The sequence below is a fragment of the Myotis yumanensis genome, unplaced genomic scaffold (genome assembly GCF_028538775.1).
Source record: "Myotis yumanensis isolate MYYU_CA2020_CCGP unplaced genomic scaffold, mMyoYum1.0.hap1 SCAF_13, whole genome shotgun sequence".
In the NCBI taxonomy this organism is placed as follows: domain Eukaryota; kingdom Metazoa; phylum Chordata; class Mammalia; order Chiroptera; family Vespertilionidae; genus Myotis; species Myotis yumanensis.
In genome coordinates, this window is record NW_027223764.1 from 17487014 (window position 1) to 17503689 (window position 16676).

The window sequence follows — 16676 nt, forward strand, 5'->3', positions numbered from 1 at the left end:
TGCGCCCGTCGGGTCACTTTGACACGCTCGCCCCGCCCCCCAGCAGGCAATTAGCATATTAATAAAGCCCGGCCCAGCCCGGCCCGCGCCGGGGAGCGGGCGCCGGAGATAGCGGGAGGGCGGAGCGGGAGAGGGAGCGGAGGGCGAGCGGCGGCGGCGGCGGCGGCGGCGCGGGCGGCGGGAGCGCACAGACACGCACACGCGCGCGCACGGACACACACTCGGAGGACGCACACCCGCGCGCGCACACGCAGGGGCAGCTCGCCTTCCCGCCGGGCTTGCTTCCTGTCTGCTCCGCGCCTGACAGGCTCCTCGCTGCAGCCAGGGCCCGCCCGCACCGGGCCGAGGCCGGGCCTGGCTGGGCCGGCGGCGAGGGCAGCAGGGGCCGCGGGCGGCGGCGGCGGCTCATGCCCGGCCTGTCCCCACGCGGGGCGGGCACCGTGACTCGGCTGGGCTCCCAGCGGCGGGCGATGTGAAGATGTCAGTGGGCTGTGCCTGTCCTGGTGAGTGAGGCGCACGGCCGCCCGGCCCCTCCCTCCCTCCCTCCCTCTCCCTCTGCGGATCCCTCACCCCTTGTTTGGCGAGAACTTGTGTGGGGGGCGTCGGTGGCATGGCGGAGGTAGGGGCTGTGAGGGGGATGCGGGGCCTCGGTCCCGGGGAGGGGTTTCCCCAAAGGGGTAAATGCGCAGCAGCCCGGAGGCGCGGGGAGGGGGTGCTGGGGGCAGCTTGTGTTAGGGTTTTTTTGCGGGTGGGGGAGAGATTACTTGGGGAGGGGTTGGGGGGGCTGGAATTCCCAGAATTCCAGGGTGTTAGCCAATCAGAAGTGAGTCTGGACTTTTGACCCCCCCCCTCAGGTCATCATAGAGTTGCGATTGGCTGGTTTGGGTTGTCCCCCCCCTTTCCCTGCTGCCTATTCCCTCTTAGGATCCTGTGACACCCCCTCCAGGCAGGTTCTGAGGACCGAGTTTGGGTGGAGGGATTAGTTGGGGCCCCCCTTCCCCCCCTTCCCCCCTTCCAATGTCCCTGCCTGTTGCCAGGGAAGGCTGGCCATCCTGAGGGACGGAAGGTATTCCTGGGGGGAGAGGGGGCAGATAATTGGGCCCTGGGGCCTGGCCTGCCCGCCCTCGTGAGAGGGGGAATGTGGAGCCCCAGGCAAAATAGGAGCTAGAGTGATTTGTGAGAGCTGAGTTGCGGGGAGCAATGCTTGAACCCAAAATAAGAATTTGAGAGAGAACTTAGGCTCAGATCCCTGCCTCCCCAAAACACTGCTCTTGCCAGTGACAGCCTGGATCTGAGTTCTTTGGTGGGGAGGGAAGGCTCCCCTTCACTGCCTGGGGGAAGAGAGAGGCGATGTGCCTGGGGAGGTAGTCTTCAGGGGGCCTCAGAACGCCGTCGCTCCACCTCCCCAGGACTCCCCGGGACGCCCTCCTGTCCCAGATTGGAGTTAGCTTTCTTCTGATAGTCAGGTTTCCCTGAATCTAGTCTGGTTTGGGTCCTTTGCTCCTGGGATGCTCTGTTTTGTGGGAGGCCCATACCCCACAACTGCCCCTCCCCCCCATCCCCAAGGGAAGCTGCCAGTGAGGAAGCTTCCTTGAAAATCATGTGACCCTGGCCAAACTGGGTTGGGCACACACTTAAAGTGCCTGCTGAGGCTGATGTTTAAGGGGCCCAGGGCCCAGGAGGAGGGCTAGGGGAGCCTGAGAGTCCTGGGATATCCGGGTGTGGGGGACCCCTGGCTCCTGCTGCAGAGGGTGAGGAAGAGGAGAGGAAAGAGCTTACGTAGCTGGAATCCTGCCCAGTCCCATCAGTCTTCCTCCTACCAGCTTGGTGTGCATATTTATGTGTGTATTTTCTTTATAAATTGCTCCATGCTGGGTGCCTTGTTCGGATCCATTCATGCTCTGAGTCCACCCCATGGCCTTGATTCTCCGTTGCCACACACGAGCATAGCAGAAACGAAGGCTCTGGACAAATTAGAGGACTGAGTCTTATATTTTGATTCTGAGTTCCTACAAATGGTGGGCAGGAGGTGGGTATGGAGGGGTTGTCAGGCTAAGGGTAGATGGGAGGTTGGCCCTGAAGTTGAGGCAGGGGGCTTGGGTCCAGTAGAGAAGGGAGAAGGTTTCCCCCTCAGCCTGTAGTGTAGCAGCATGGGGACAGGAAGAGGACTCAAGCACCAAGAGGTGGGAATGGGGGGGGAGGGGCATATTCCGTCAGTGCCCCCAAAGGCATGTTCCTTTCTTGTGTCTTGACCTGGTTGTGGGAGAGGGGGCAAAAGATGGCTAAGATTGGGGAATCATTTACCAAATGTGAAGAAGTCTTGCGGATTGATGTCACAGCGGGTGGATGGAGGTTAAAGGAGAACCACATGAAGAAGGGCTTGGGAGGGCCCTGGAGGTGGGGAACGGTAGGAGTTAGGGTAAGAGAGGGGACCAGGCTTGCATGGGTGGGTGGGAGCACATGGCTGAACACAAGGACATCGTGGCAGCATGTACAGCCCAGGCCCAAAGACACCCCCACCCCCACCCCCACCCAACCTGAGCAGCCCTAGGGTGGGGGTTGAGGCGCCCTGGCAGGCCGCCCGCCTGCTGCCTGCCTGCCTGTCTGAGTCTCTCCTTTGTGCTCTGCTGTCTCCCAGCTCCTCCTCCTCCCCGAGCCCAGCAGAGACAGCACATGCCCCACACATGTGACTGAGGGAAGCCAGAGCACACGCAGACCCACACACATGCACACCACAAGATACACATACACACACACTCAGCTCCCATAGTGCTCCTGGGGTGGTGACTAGCTTCTGGGTCTTTGGTCAGGGACAGGTAGAACCTCTGCTGAGGGGCATCACCCTGGGCAGGGCAGGTTGCTGAAGGGGCCAGGGCCTGTCTGGGGCAGCATGTGGCTCAGAAGGGTTAAGGCAGGGAGGAGTGGGGGGAGGGGAGGAGGCAGCAGTGGTGGCGGCTGGGAGCCAGGAGAGGAGGATGGCAGAGCGCCAGGCCAACGGGAGGCCGGGCACAGACAAAGGAAGGGGGGCAGGCACACTGGAGGCCTGGGTCAGGGAGCCCCAGGGGCCCGGGCAGGGGGCAGTGCTGGTACATTATCCTGTGGGCTGGGGCAGGCTGCTGCCCTTCAGAGTTCTCACCTCCAGGAGGGGTGCTCTCCCTCTACTCTTTCCTCATCACCTTTGTCATTCTTTGCTGCTCCCTGCTCATTCCCACCCCAAATAGGGCCTTTTAATTCAGACTTGTTCTCTTTAGCTGGACCTCTCCTGCCCCTGTGCAAGTGAGAGAATTAAGTCAGAACATAGGGAGGAGTAGACTTGCTAGAGAAGGAACTAAGAGAGGGCCCGTTTTGGATGATATGCCAGAGCCTTGGTGTGTCTTGGTACATAGGAGCCCTTCTCCCCAAAATTTGAGGAGACAGACTGGGTCAGGGTTCTGAGCTCTGAACTGGAGCAGAAGCCAGAGCATATACCTATACCCCTTCCCATGTACTAGCAGACACGCATTTGGGGCCTGGAATGGGCATTCCTTGGAGGGGGAAGAGAGCAGGAATGGCTGCAATGCCCTAGGACTGGGCTTGGATGAGTGAGGTTAGAAACCCAGGATTCCAGGCTCAGGCCCTTCTGTCTTATTATAGTCTGTTCTAGTTAGGGTAATATTTGGCTCTGTGTGCTGTAAGGATTTCTTAAGGTACTGCCTATGAGTGCACTTTGGAAAGTTTAAAGGCACTAAACAAATGACAGGAATTGTCAGTGGGGGAGGAGTGTGGTTATCCCAGAGTTGAACTGTAAATTTGGGAGTCCGTGGGAATGGCGCAAGTCCTGGTGTAGGCAGTATTTTGCAGGGTCTGGCTGAATGTCACAGATTTCGATGTTTGTGAAAGCTGGGGTGTGTCGTGGCCAGGCTGTGATGGAGAATGCCGTGCAGGTTTCAGGAAGTGTGGTTTACGGGGTTCAACCCTGGATAACCAATGGTCAGTATGTGTATCTAATAGCCTGTCACAAGTTCAGGAGGTATATAATGCACTTTTGGTGTGTATATTAGGGTTAGGGAATGTGTGTCACTAGTCACAGTGTGTGTGGAAGTCAGGGTCTTTAATAGACGGTGCATGTGCATTTGGGGTTTGGTTTTATTTAGGGTTTGAGGTTTATCACTGGTTAAAAGTGTGTATCAGGTGTGTATCAGGTACTGATTTATGTGAAAGTGAGATGTGTTATTTATGTGTGGAGGATGTTCACAGAGCCGGGTGCAATATTATTTCTGCACAGTCAACTGGTGTGTATGTCGTGGGACTATGTGTGAATATGGTGGGGGTGAGTAGGAAGTAGGGAGCAGCAACTCCGCCTTCAATGAAGTAGGAGGTCATACGCTGCCACCTCTAGCGTGTGTGTGTGTGTGTGTGTGTGTGTGTGTATGTTTCTTTTTTCCTATCTGTCCAGGGAGTAGGGGTCTGGACCACTACCCAAGTTTTAGAAACACCTCCTCTCTTGGGATTACCCTTGGCATTGGAGAACAGGTTCTGCTCCAGTAACTACATATCTTTTTTACTGGGGTGTTGGGGAGGATTCAGCCTCAGACTAAGCCCCTTCTGTAGACCCTTGGTTGGGCAAGCGTGGCTTTGCGCCTCTTTCTCCTGCACCCACGTGTCTCTGGTGGTGGTGGTGGTGGTGGAGGTGGAGGAGGAGGAGGAAGGGGCCTCCTGCTAAGGCAGATCTAAGTCAGGGCTTGGAACTTAGCTGGGTTGGGGGCCCAGGAGCCTGGAGTGTCCCCCTCCATCCAATCAGTGTTTACAGGCTGAAGTCAGAGTCTATCTCTGTCAAAAGTAACCCCCTGGAGACTCCCCCCAGCTAGCTGCTCTGGGATTTCACCAGGGGTGGCAGCCCAGACCAGTGTTCAACCCAAGAGATCACAGAGGAGAGGCAGAGGGACGTGGGGCACCTTTGGGAGGCAGTTTGAAGATACTGGGAGTCTCCAGAGGGGAGGGCACCCTCCTGCATCCCTGCCTGTGGCTTGGCTCCCCTGCTCACTCCTGAGCACCTCATGTGAGTTGGGGAGGGGTCAGTGAAACATCTCAGTGCCTGGCCCCCACAGGCCTCCCTTCCATCCAGGTCTCTGCAGGCCCCATCTGTTTTGTTTCCATCTCTCCATCCCAGTCTCTCCCAGTCTCTGTCTCTCTTTGTTTTTCTCAACAGTCCTCCAGGCCTGCCTGCCTGCCTCCCTCCCTCTCTCCCTCCCTCCCTCTCTCTCTCCCCCTCTTCCTCTTCCCCGGCTGGGAGGGGGCGGGGCCGGTGGGGCCAGCTCCACCCTCTGCCCGCCCTGGGGCCTCATTCTGAGAGAGGCTCCGAGAGCGAGCTGGGAGGGAGGGAAAGAAAGGAGGAAAGGCTGTGAGCTGGTGGGCGCTGTGTGTGTCTGTGCGTGTGCGATTGTGAGTGAGTGTGAGTGCCGGGCACTGCCTCTCCTGGTGCCCCCGCAGAGGGGCCTGGTGGCCTGGGGAGGGCGGGTGGACTGCTTGGAGGCAGAGGCTGCGAGAGGCGGCGGCGGGGAGAGCCGAGGAGGAGGAGGAGAGAGGAGAGAGCGGAGCAGCCATTGTTGAGGGAAACCTCGCAAACAAAGAAGGCTTCGGACTCCCCGCAGCCCCCCGCCCCCCAGGCCGGCCCCCTGGCCCCCGGCCCCCGGCCCAGTGGCCATTATAACTTTCCCCCGGGGCTGTGGCCGCCACGGGGCAGGCCAAGGCAGTGCGTGCGAGTCTTTGTGCGGCCCGCAGAGTGGAGCTCCCAGCCAGGCCTGCCCGTCCCACTCGGGACATGAGCGGCTGAAGTTGGCCCCCCTTCAGTCCTCACCCCTGCCAGGGCCCTGGTGGGCTGCCAGTTGCTCCCCGCACCTCTCTTGGGCCCCTCAGTTCTCCCAGGTAAGTCTGAGCGCCCTGCGAGCCTGTAGGGGGTGGGTAGAAGGTCCTGGGTCTAGCCCTGGCCTGGTGTGCTGGCTGGGGGAGAGGTGCCTCAACTCAGAGAGGCCAGGGCTCCCAGGCCTGCTGACCTCTGGTCAGCCCCAAAGGGAGGGAGCCTGCCCTCAAGTCAGGCTGGTTACCATGGAAATGCCCAGCTGGAGGTGCCCCCCCTCCGCCCTAGGATGCAGCTTGCATCCTGAGAAAACTTTACTAGTTCTGGGCTCTCCCTTTCTCCTTCTTCCTAAAGGTTTCCCAGATTGCTAGAGATTGGAGGGGGGCTCTGTTTGACTCCAAGTCTGGATGACACATCCCTTTCATCCCCACCCCCACTTTGCTCCCTCTACCCCTGCTGCAGGGGACAGGCAGCAACAGGGACAGATGGTCTGGGTGATGTTCCCTCCCCTTCTCTTCTCACTCCCAAGCCCTTGTGCTGGGGCTACTGGGAGTTGCTATGCCTCTGGAGAGGTGCTGAGTTTTTGCGTCCATTCACTGGAGGTGTAAATAGAGTCCACAGAGCTTTGAATTTTTCCTCTTCAGAACTGTTACCCAACTCCAGACAATGCCTGTCAGTTTGCTAGTGAGAGAAATTGAAGTTCTGAAACTTTTTTCAGAATTAAAGAGGAACCCAGGTGTCCTGCCTCCCTTCTTTTTAGGGTCTTGAGCTGACACATTTCTCCAAGTAGCCCTGAAACTAAGGGCAAGGGCAGTGATGCTTTTAGGGGAAGGATGGCCTAGTTAAGGCCAGGCCTGGCCTGTGGTGAGCTGTGTGAGTTTGGGCTTCCTACGGGGCTTTGGTCTACCTGTCTGTGGAGTGGGGAGACTTGGGGCTGGGTGGGACTGTCCCTTTTCTTGAGGACACAGGCTCCTCATTCAGTTCAGACAGGCATGTGAAGGCCGTGTGTGCTGTGCTGGGAACATGGACGTGGCCTGTGTGAGCTCATGCATGGGGCGAGGGCCTGTTTTGGGCATTCTGATCCTGCCTGGGGCTGCTGGGTTCCAGCCCTTGGTAGGCATGTTGGGGCGAGCTGAGGGTAGAAGCCTGCTAGGCAAGATGAGGCACACATGTGTGCAGGCACACACAGGCTCTGACTCTTGGCTTCTTCAGGGACTGTATAGTGTAGGCCCTTCTGGGACCCTCCTTTTGCCTGTGTTGTGAGGAAGGTCCCTGGGGAGAGAATTAAATGACACATTGGCACAGGGTCTTCCTTTGTCTCTTCCCCCTAAGGACAAAGTAGATTTTGTGTCTAAATTGAGGAGGAGGCTCAGACACAACCAATACAGCTACCCTTCCAAATGTAATCAAGTTTGGGGACGAGGAAGCACCTGTAACTGGGGTCGGGACCTTTGGAATGGTGCCTCAGTTTCCCCTCATTTTGTAGGGAGAGGGAAAATAGCATTACAGGGGTACCTGGCTCATACCCAGCTATGAATATAACACTTCTTCCAGTCAGGTAATATAGTACGCTAGGAACTGAGTGTTGCTGGGTGAGGTGAGCTAGAGAGGAGCACAGGTACCAGTAGAGATCCCTGTCTAGTTACCACCTGCCTCTTAGATGGAGCCTCCTGGAAGCTAGTCTCCTTCCTAGGCCTCCTCTTTTCCTTTTGTAAGTAGAGCACGATCCAGTGACTGTAAGTCTCAAAGACAAAATGGGTTGAGGCTTTGGGTTTCTGGTTTGGAGACAATACTAGATTGGTGGTAGGTGTGAGGGAGGGGGCTGGCTGATAAGGGAATGGCCGTTGGAGGGGGGTTGCAGGGGGGCGGGACAGAAGGCTCAAGTGGTTATCTGGTCTGCAGCACCCAGCAGGCACCCACCCCCCTTTATCTTTCCATCCCCTGCCCTCCTGAGACCCTGGGTGTGGAGGAGGGGCAGGGAGTTGTCCAAATTCCCTTTCTTTCTCCCATGACTGACTTGATCTTCAGAGGGAACAGAAAGGTAGAAATACTGCAGGATATGGGAATAATCAGAAGATCTGGGCTCAAATCCTAGCTTTATGATCTTGGCAAGTCCCCTTGAGCTTTCAATTGGCTAATCTGTAAAATGGGAATGTTACAGTTGACCCTGCTACCTCACATCATGGTTGTGATGATTGAACAAAATAATGTAGTTGAAAAGGGGGTTTGTCAAAATTAGATTATAATGCTTAGATATTTATTTATTCTATGGTATTGACATTTCTTCCCAGTTTCAATTTTATCATCCAGGCCTCAGCCACATGAAGAAATAAGGTCTTGGGTATTGGGCCTGGGTACTTCTAGTTTCTTAATAAAACAAGATTGGAGCCAGATTTAAAAGCAGAGATAGGTACTCCCTAGGGTAGTTCCCCTCCCCTAGTTCACTGTCCACACAGTCTAGCAAACTTTAGGAGAGCTTCTAAGAGGGACTCAGGATGCCCCTCCTTCATTTCCATTCCAGGTTGTTCCTCAAAGTCATTCAAGCTGTACTCACCGAAGGAGCCCCCGAACGGCAACGCCTTCCCTCCCTTCCATCCCGGCACCATGCTAGATCGGGATGTGGGGTGAGTCTTGTTCACTTCTCAGCCCTTTTCCAGATGGGATCCTGCCTGAAGAGGGGAGGGAGTGACATCTCCCAATAATTCCTGTCTTCCACCCCCATTCTCATAGCCTCTTCCCTTATACAGCCCAACTCCCATGTACCCGCCTACATACCTGGAGCCTGGGATTGGGTAAGTGGAGTCCAATGGGGTGGGAGGTACTTTCTATTACATGGGTGAAGGCAGAGGTGGGGGTGGGGAGGAGGCTCTGCTCCTACTAACTTCCTTCTACACTTACCCCAGAAGGCACACACCATATGGCAACCAAACTGACTACAGAATATTCGAGCTTAACAAACGGCTTCAAAACTGGACAGAGGTATCCAGGGGAAAGAGGAGGGTGAGGGCCATCTGGGCACCCCTGTGTGATAATCTTCTGATACACACACAAATACCTCTCCCTGTGCTCTTAGGAGTGTGACAATCTCTGGTGGGATGCTTTCACAACTGAGTTCTTTGAGGATGATGCCATGTTAACCATCACTTTCTGTCTGGAGGATGGACCAAAGAGATACAGTGAGTGGCCTCTGGGGGTTCTGCCAGTTCTGCTGTGGGAGTGTGTACCTCCTGTAGCCTTCTAAGGCAGTGGTTCTCAACCTTCCTAATGCCGCGACCCTTTAATACAGTTCCTCATGTTGTGGTGACCCCCAACCATAAAATTATTTTCGTTGCTACTTCATAACTGTAATTTTGCTACTGTTATGAATCGTAATGTAAATATCTGATATGCAGGATGTATTTAGGCGACCCCAGTGAAAGGGTTGTTCGACCCCCAGGTTGAGAATCTAAGTTCTGGGAGTGGGTATTTGTCTCAGGGTATCTGTTTTGGCAGGGATGGCATCTGCCTGACCCCTTTTGAGGTCCTTCTATTCTAAAGAGTTTTTCCCATCTCTACAGCCATTGGCCGGACCCTGATCCCACGTTACTTCCGCAGCATCTTTGAGGGTGGTGCTACAGAGCTGTACTATGTGCTTAAGCACCCCAAGGAGGCATTCCACAGCAACTTTGTGTCCCTCGACTGTGACCAGGGCAGCATGGTGACCCAGCACGGCAAACCCATGTTCACCCAGGTCAGCAATCCAGCTGGATGTGGAATGCTGAAGCACCTGAGTTTGATTCCCTTCCTCTTTCCCAAAATGTACTCAGCTGTTCCCCAAGGAGGCATAATGGGAAGTTATCAGACAAGAAGGGAGAACAGGTGTGCTGCAGCATTCAGCAGGCATTTACTGAGCTTGTATATGACTGTATTCTAGGCCACGGGGGTATGTACACCAGTGAACAAGAGCCTGCCCTAATAGAAAGCCCATAGCAGATGAGTGTATCACTAGCTACATTGGAGAAGAAAGGATCAGTTAAGCATTTCTATGTGTATGTGTATATGTGTAAGGGTCAAGGGTGTGAGGGGTATGTGAGGGGATAGTCCATGTCAGTTACATACCCAGATTTAGGTGCAGGGAGCAGAAGTATATGCAGTTGGGGGAGTTGTGAGCAAATGGGAGAACAGGTATACTTTCAGGTATGGGGAGGGGGCAGAGCTGTGACAACCTTGTCTCCAGGTATGTGTGGAGGGGCGGTTGTACCTGGAGTTCATGTTTGATGACATGATGCGGATAAAGACATGGCACTTCAGCATCCGGCAGCACCGGGAGCTCATCCCCCGCAGCATCCTTGCCATGCATGTGAGTGTGGGCAGAACCCAAGACACAAGGGGAGGGGCGGGGGCACACAGTGGGAAGGATGGAATAAGGTCTTCTATTTCTTGACAGTGACCTTAGAGGGTTCATCCATATTCTCCAGTTTCTCCACCTAAAACATGATTGAATACTAGCCCCTCTTCTCTTTCAGGAGTGTCACAGGCTCAGATGATAGGGCAGGTGAGCAGTTGCACCCCAAGTGCTAGTATTCTTTCTCCCCCTCTAGGCCCAGGACCCCCAGATGTTGGATCAGCTCTCCAAAAATATCACACGCTGTGGGCTGTCCAATTCCACTCTCAACTACCTCCGAGTGAGTCTGATCACCCAGTCTCTGGCCCATTCCATTTGGTCTCAGTTCCATGTCCCTCCCCTGAAAAGCCCCCTTCTGGTCTCCCTACAGCTCTGTGTGATACTCGAGCCCATGCAGGAGCTCATGTCCCGCCACAAGACCTACAGCCTCAGCCCTCGTGACTGCCTCAAGACCTGCCTTTTCCAGAAGTGGCAGCGTATGGTAGCACCCCCCGGTGAGTGCCTTGCACCTGCACCTGTTCTTACCAGGATCTGATGCCATCCCCTAAGGCTGTTTCTTCTGAAGCCCTTTTCTTGCCCCTGGGTCTGCAAGATTGGGATCAGGGTAGGCTCAGGCTCCTTAGGAGCCAGAATACGGAGCCAGGGCCCCAGGACCCTGCCCCACCTCAGTTTCCTTTTTCTGGCACAGCGGAGCCCGCCCGGCAGCAGCCCAGCAAACGGCGGAAACGGAAGATGTCAGGGGGCAGCACCATGAGTTCGGGGGGTGGCAACACCAACAACAGCAACAGCAAGAAGAAAAGCCCAGCCAGCACCTTCGCCCTCTCCAGCCAGGTACCTGTAAGCATCTCGGCTTTCTTCTCTCTTCTGGGCTGCCCCACTGCTGACCCCTGACCCTTGACCCTGTCCCATTGTGAGCTCACTAGCAGGCATAGAAGCACAGACGGTTTTTACCAATGTACTCTGCCAGTATGGGCTGACTCTTATCACTGATGAGTCCTTAGTAGTCACATGCACAGTTGTGGTCACACAGACTCAGACATAGCAATATAGATATAAAGGGACAGAGTCAGACATGATAACATACGGACGTTCAGGACAGACAGCTTAGGGGCACACACCATCAGAGACATTCACATTGATAGAGGGCCATGCAGCCTCAATATGTGTGAATCTACAATACACTGACATGCACATGCACATACTTTCCCCATTGGTGTTTTTTATCTGCTCCCTCTCTTACATGTGGACAGAAGTTTAGGAGCCACCTAAAATTTGGGGGAGATGGAATAGGGAGCTAGGGGAGTAAATTGACTTCCCAGATTCTAGTGGATGTGGGTTAAAGGGTGTGATGCTATGCAGTCCTTCAGTGGGAAGGATTCAGGGACTAGAGGAGTCGATGTTTGAAATTGGGATATGAGAAGGGGGAGGGGGTGTTGAGTTTCTTGGGTGGGTATTGGGGCTCTGGGGGGTTTCTGCCGCCCTGGGCCGGGCGAGCCCCTGCCCCGATTATGTTTGGGGACCTCCGCCACTCTCAGGATGTGATGGTGGTGGGGGAGCCCACCCTGATGGGCGGGGAGTTCGGGGACGAGGACGAGAGGCTCATCACCCGGCTGGAGAATACCCAGTTTGACGCGGCCAACGGCATTGACGACGAGGACAGCTTTAACAACTCCCCTGCCCTGGGCGCCAACAGCCCCTGGAACAGCAAGCCTCCATCCAGCCAAGAAAGCAAATCGGAGAACCCCACATCACAAGCCTCCCAGTAAAGGCCTCACCAGGGCCATGCAGCGCTCTGCCTACCTGCCCCACCCCTCGAAGCCCCAGGGAGCAGAAGACAGAATGAAGAGACTGAGCATCTAAAATGGGCAGCCTCCATCCACCCACTTCAGGGAGGAACTGGACTCACTGGGGGCAGGTGCCAAGCTTTGCCCCGCAGTGGCCCTGGGCTGGGCCTGGCCTCTGCAGAGCCTTTTGGGGGAAGGGGGGTACTCATGTGGATGCCTACATGGACCCTGGGCCTCTGAGAAATGTTCTGACCACCCCCAGAGCATTTGCCTCCATCTTCACCCCAGGTTCTGGGTTCCCCATCCTCCTGACTCTGCCCCCTTCAAGCCTGGGGTTGTCTATACCCACAGCTCCTAGGGACTTAAATTTATGGGGCTTGGTTAAGCACTCCTCCCCCAGGCCCTTCACCTAGGTGGCTGGTAATAGAGGGGTACAACTCTGGGCTCCTCCCTTTTACCACCTCCCAGCTTCACGTTTTTTAAAAAAATAATATTATTAAAAATGTAAGTTTAAAAAAAATCACTCATGTCCCCCCTCTTCCCCTTATTAAAAGTCCAGCTACCTCCCTATTCCTGGCAGATGGGGGGCTTAGGGTCCAGGTGGAGGTGAGTGTGGGGGTAGGGTAAGGGGGTTACACATCATTTTATATAGTTTGAGAGCTTCAGACCAAGGAGACACTTTGCCATCTCTCTTCCCTTTTCCTCGGGGGTGACTGGAGTTGGGGAAGGCATGCCATGGGGTAGGGGGCCATTGATGGCCTCACCTTTGTAACAGCTCCCAGGTGTTGTCTGTCTCCCCATCCTCCAGGAGTCTGGCCTGCCCTCCTAGTGCTTGTGACTCCTTCAAACCCAGCGCCCTTCTCCCCCCATGATGTGTATATTCTTTACAAGCCCTACACTAGAGCAGCTGCCTTGGATGGGAGGAGGGGGAGGCTCCCTCCCTTAGGGAGTCTGGAGGGAAGGGAGCAGCCTTGTTTGTCACTGTGTTTTGTTTTGTCTCAGTTGGGCAGGCATGGGATGGGGGAGGGGGTTCATCCATATTCTCCAGTACTCTTCCTCCAATCCCTCAAATTTTGTATCTAGTCCTCCCCTGCCCTCCATAGAGGAGCCACTGAGGATGTCCCAGCTCTAAGCTCACCAGGGAGGAGTAGGCCTCTGTTCGCCAGCTGAAGTAGAGGATCTTCATCTCCCAATACCCTCCAGTTCCTGGTCTCGTAGAAGGAAGGGGAAGGCAGCCAGGACCCTCAGCTCTATTTCAGTTGGACAGGTGGAAGCTCTGAGCCCAGGTTGAGGCCAAAAGCCGGATCCTATGAGTCTGGGCCCAGCTCTGGTTTCTCTGCCATTTCCCGCTGCCAGTTTTGGAAGTGTTAGTACCACCTCTCTTCCCACTCTTCCTTTTGGATTCCGGGGCCCTCTACACCCTGATTCCTTCACTCTAGCTGCCACTGCTGGAAGGGTACTGTGCCAGGAGCTGAGGGAAGGGGGTGGGGAAGATGGATGTCCCACCCTAACTGTAATGCCTTTTTTTTTTTCTTTTTTTTTTTTTTTTTGGCCATTTGAGTCATGTATGGTACAGATCAATAAAGCAACTTTTGGGTTTGAGTGTGTCTTGGTTGGTCATTGGTGCCCAATAATGACTGCCCAAGGCAGTCTTTTCTCCTCCTTCCTGCAGTCCTAAGACCAGTCAATTGGGGAGGAGGTATGAATTGGACTGTGGATTCCCTTTTACTCCCATCTCACATTCCCCCTCATCATTCTGGTGTTGCTTCTAATGTATCCCAATCTGGCCGCTTGTCCCTCAAAAGTTGACTCCCCCTTTCCCTCCCCCCAACTGTTCCTCACTCCTGTCTTAGGGCTGCCAGAAAGGTGGCCCTGAGGCAGGGTTCCTGGGATATCCTCCCCTGGGTTAGGCTGGTGGGGGTGGGGGTGGGGTGGAGAACAGTGTCTCTGAAGGAGTTTTGGGTGGTTAGAGTGCTGGGAGGCTCAGTCCGTGAGATTCAGGCCACTACTAGGGAGGCCAACCAGCCCAGTTGCCTAGGTCTCAAGTCAGAGCGGGATTGTTTATCTCCTTGCTGGCTTTGGGTGGGGCATGGAGGGAAAGAGGAGAATGCTTAAGCGGTGTTGCTAAGGAGCAGCCTGACGCTCCATAGAAGGATGGAAAGAGGAATAGGACACTTCTTAAACTTCTTTCTAGGTAGTAATTCCCCACCTCTAGTCCCCTCTTCCCCCACCATTAAAAAGGATTGTCAAGACAGGGACACCCTACTGTGGATTGGGAATGGGGTCTCAGCACCTACAAAGCCCCCTACCCAGTCTCCCTCATTTTCATCCCAGACAGGGGAACAGGCCTCAGACTATTCCCCCACTAAGGTGTCTCTGGATCTGAAGTAAGACCTCATGGACCTGTGTCTTGACCCTCACCTCCCAGCTAGCAGAAGGACAGCAGTTCATGGCCTACCCCGCCCCCTCTCCAACTTAGGAGGGATCTTGGCCCTGCCTGCTGCCAGCGCAGCTCCTTGTTGCCCAGTGCCTCAGGACCCCAAAGGCTGCATTTTCATACACACAAATGCACCACTCCTCTTCTGCAGGCCTGACCTGACTGAAGGACATTGGCCAGACAGCTGCTACCACCAACTCACCCTGGGAGTGCTAGGTAACACCTTGCAGTGTGTCTGTCTGGCACTAGGTGTACATTTAACGTTTTTGCCTGAGTGTGTGTCATTGTATGTGTATATGTGACTGATGAGGTGGGAGAGGACTTAGATATGTGTATGTAATGGAACGGATGCATGTGAATATGTATGTGGGATAGTATATGCATTTGTTTATGGTATGTGTCTTAGTGGATTCATTCATTCAGCTAATATTCATTGAGCTCTCTCTGGGTTCCAGGAACAACTCTAGGTGCTAGGGCTATGGTTCTGAACAAGGCAGAGAAAGCATGACCGCTGAGTGTGAGTGGGAGGCTACAAATACAGAAATGAGAATGCATTCAAATACAGAAATGAATACATGGCTTAGCAGTATGTGTTGGGTTTGGGGGGCTGTTGAATCAGTAGTTGTGTGACTGGGTTGGACCTATGAAGGTTCATTGTGTGTGTGTGTGTGTGTGTGTATGTTGGAGGAGGTGGGGAGATTTAAAAAAAAGGTGAACTGCCAGGCTTGGACTCTGCCCTGCTTGGAGGAAGGGAGTGTGTCAGAGAGACTGGGGGACCCACTTTTGAACTCAGGAAACTGGCCAGCAGACTTCCTCTGGAGCCGCAGATCTGGCTCCTCCCTATTGGCCCCAGCAACCTCCCTGAGGAAGGACCTTGGTCAAGAGGAGTTGCTGAGATAGGGGAAGGGAGAGTCCCTTCAAGGCCCTCATCCTCTCTGTTTTCAGGAACAGGTGAGGGCTCTGCCCCAGGTCCCAGCATGATACGTAAAAAAATTGTTTTGGCCCAGTTAGGCCCCACTGCAGAGGCACAGGCCCTGAACCCCAGACTCCCAGTTCAGCCTGGGCTCAACTCTTTCCCCATGTTTCCTATCCCAGCCCAATTCAGCCTGACCTCTAGCCCCACTTTTTTAGGACTGCTCAACCTCCAGCCCTTTTAATATCCTTAGCCCACTCTAGCCTGCTCTGTAATCCCTTTCCCCAAAGGTAAGACTCCAGCCTAGACAGCCCAACCCAGTTCAATCTGACCTCAAGTCCCATCCCCTAATGTGAAAGGTTCTAAGCTACCCTCCCAGGGCCTCCCCTGTTCCTTTCTTTTCATAAAGTAGGGCTTATTTGGAGGATTGGTAGATGTAGAGGTGAAGGTAGAGGATTAAGAACTACAGCCTAGATGAAGGGAAAGCAGGGAGATGAGGGATAGGAGGTATTGAAGATGATCCAGGCATGTTGTGGGCCAGGCTGAAAGGAAAGGAATGTGTAAAAAAGTTTTAAGTCAGTGGTCCCCTACTCCCAAAGCTGAATTTTAAAGATGCTGGTTTTGGCCCCTGTTTATTCCAGTTCCTAGTACCCCGAGTGCTTACCTTGTGACCACAGTCCCATTCTCTCAGGACCCACCTATGAAACTCCTCCCCACCCCCACGCTGAGGTCTTCAATGAAGCAGAACAGGAAATGGGTGGGAACTACACACCCTGCAGTTCTTAACCTGGGGAATGGGTTAAGCTGAATGGGAATGGAAGCTGACCCACACCTCCAGATTCCTACTCTAGCCTTCACGTTTTTTAAAATGTGAAGGGGCCATTTCCCCATCAATTTTGGGATCCTTTTCCTGAAGTAGCTAAACTCTGGATAACTCCCCTTCCTGCTGCCACACCTTTGTGCCACCAGTTCACCTCTCTAGAAGGAGAACCTGAGTCAGTCCCTGGAAAAAAGTCCCAGAGAGGGATGGGAGAGAAGAATCCTTTCCCATTGCTCCCAAACAACCAAGGCTGCCTGACATCCTTTAATGGATGTCAGATACACAGAATTAGATTAATCATAACCTTGGTTTATGGCACACTCTTTTCATTGCTCCATGCACAGGACACATTTATTTACTTATAACACTACCATAAGAACTCATCAACATGAAAGCTAGGATTTAGGCAATAGCTAAAATCTAACTGTGGTCCATCCCCATTCCACCCTCTCCCAAGCTATTCATCATTCTTTTTTCTCATATGTACATATATTTTTTTTCT

The 16676-nt window shown here is 54.2% G+C and overlaps 1 protein-coding gene across 4 annotated transcripts; it reads left to right on the top strand.

Moving 5' to 3' along the window:
• Nucleotides 1-265: 265 nt before the first annotated feature.
• On the top strand, nt 266-13606 carry LDB1 (LIM domain binding 1). 4 transcript variants are annotated; one of them, XM_070432439.1, is made up of 11 exons: nt 266-503; nt 8358-8460; nt 8584-8628; nt 8743-8815; nt 8910-9012; nt 9394-9566; nt 10053-10175; nt 10417-10500; nt 10591-10714; nt 10909-11057; nt 11756-13606. In XM_070432439.1, the coding sequence occupies exons 1-11, from the start codon at nt 479-481 to the stop codon at nt 11984-11986; spliced, it is 1233 nt and encodes a 410-aa protein (XP_070288540.1). In that variant the 5' UTR covers nt 266-478; the 3' UTR covers nt 11987-13606. The 4 variants fall into 4 exon arrangements, with proteins under 4 accessions (XP_070288540.1, XP_070288539.1, XP_070288541.1 ...); XM_070432438.1 differs by having other exon boundaries at nt 267-503; nt 8740-8815; XM_070432440.1 differs by having other exon boundaries at nt 267-503; nt 8740-8815; nt 10909-11051.
• The last annotated feature ends 3070 nt before the right edge of the window (nt 13607-16676 follow it).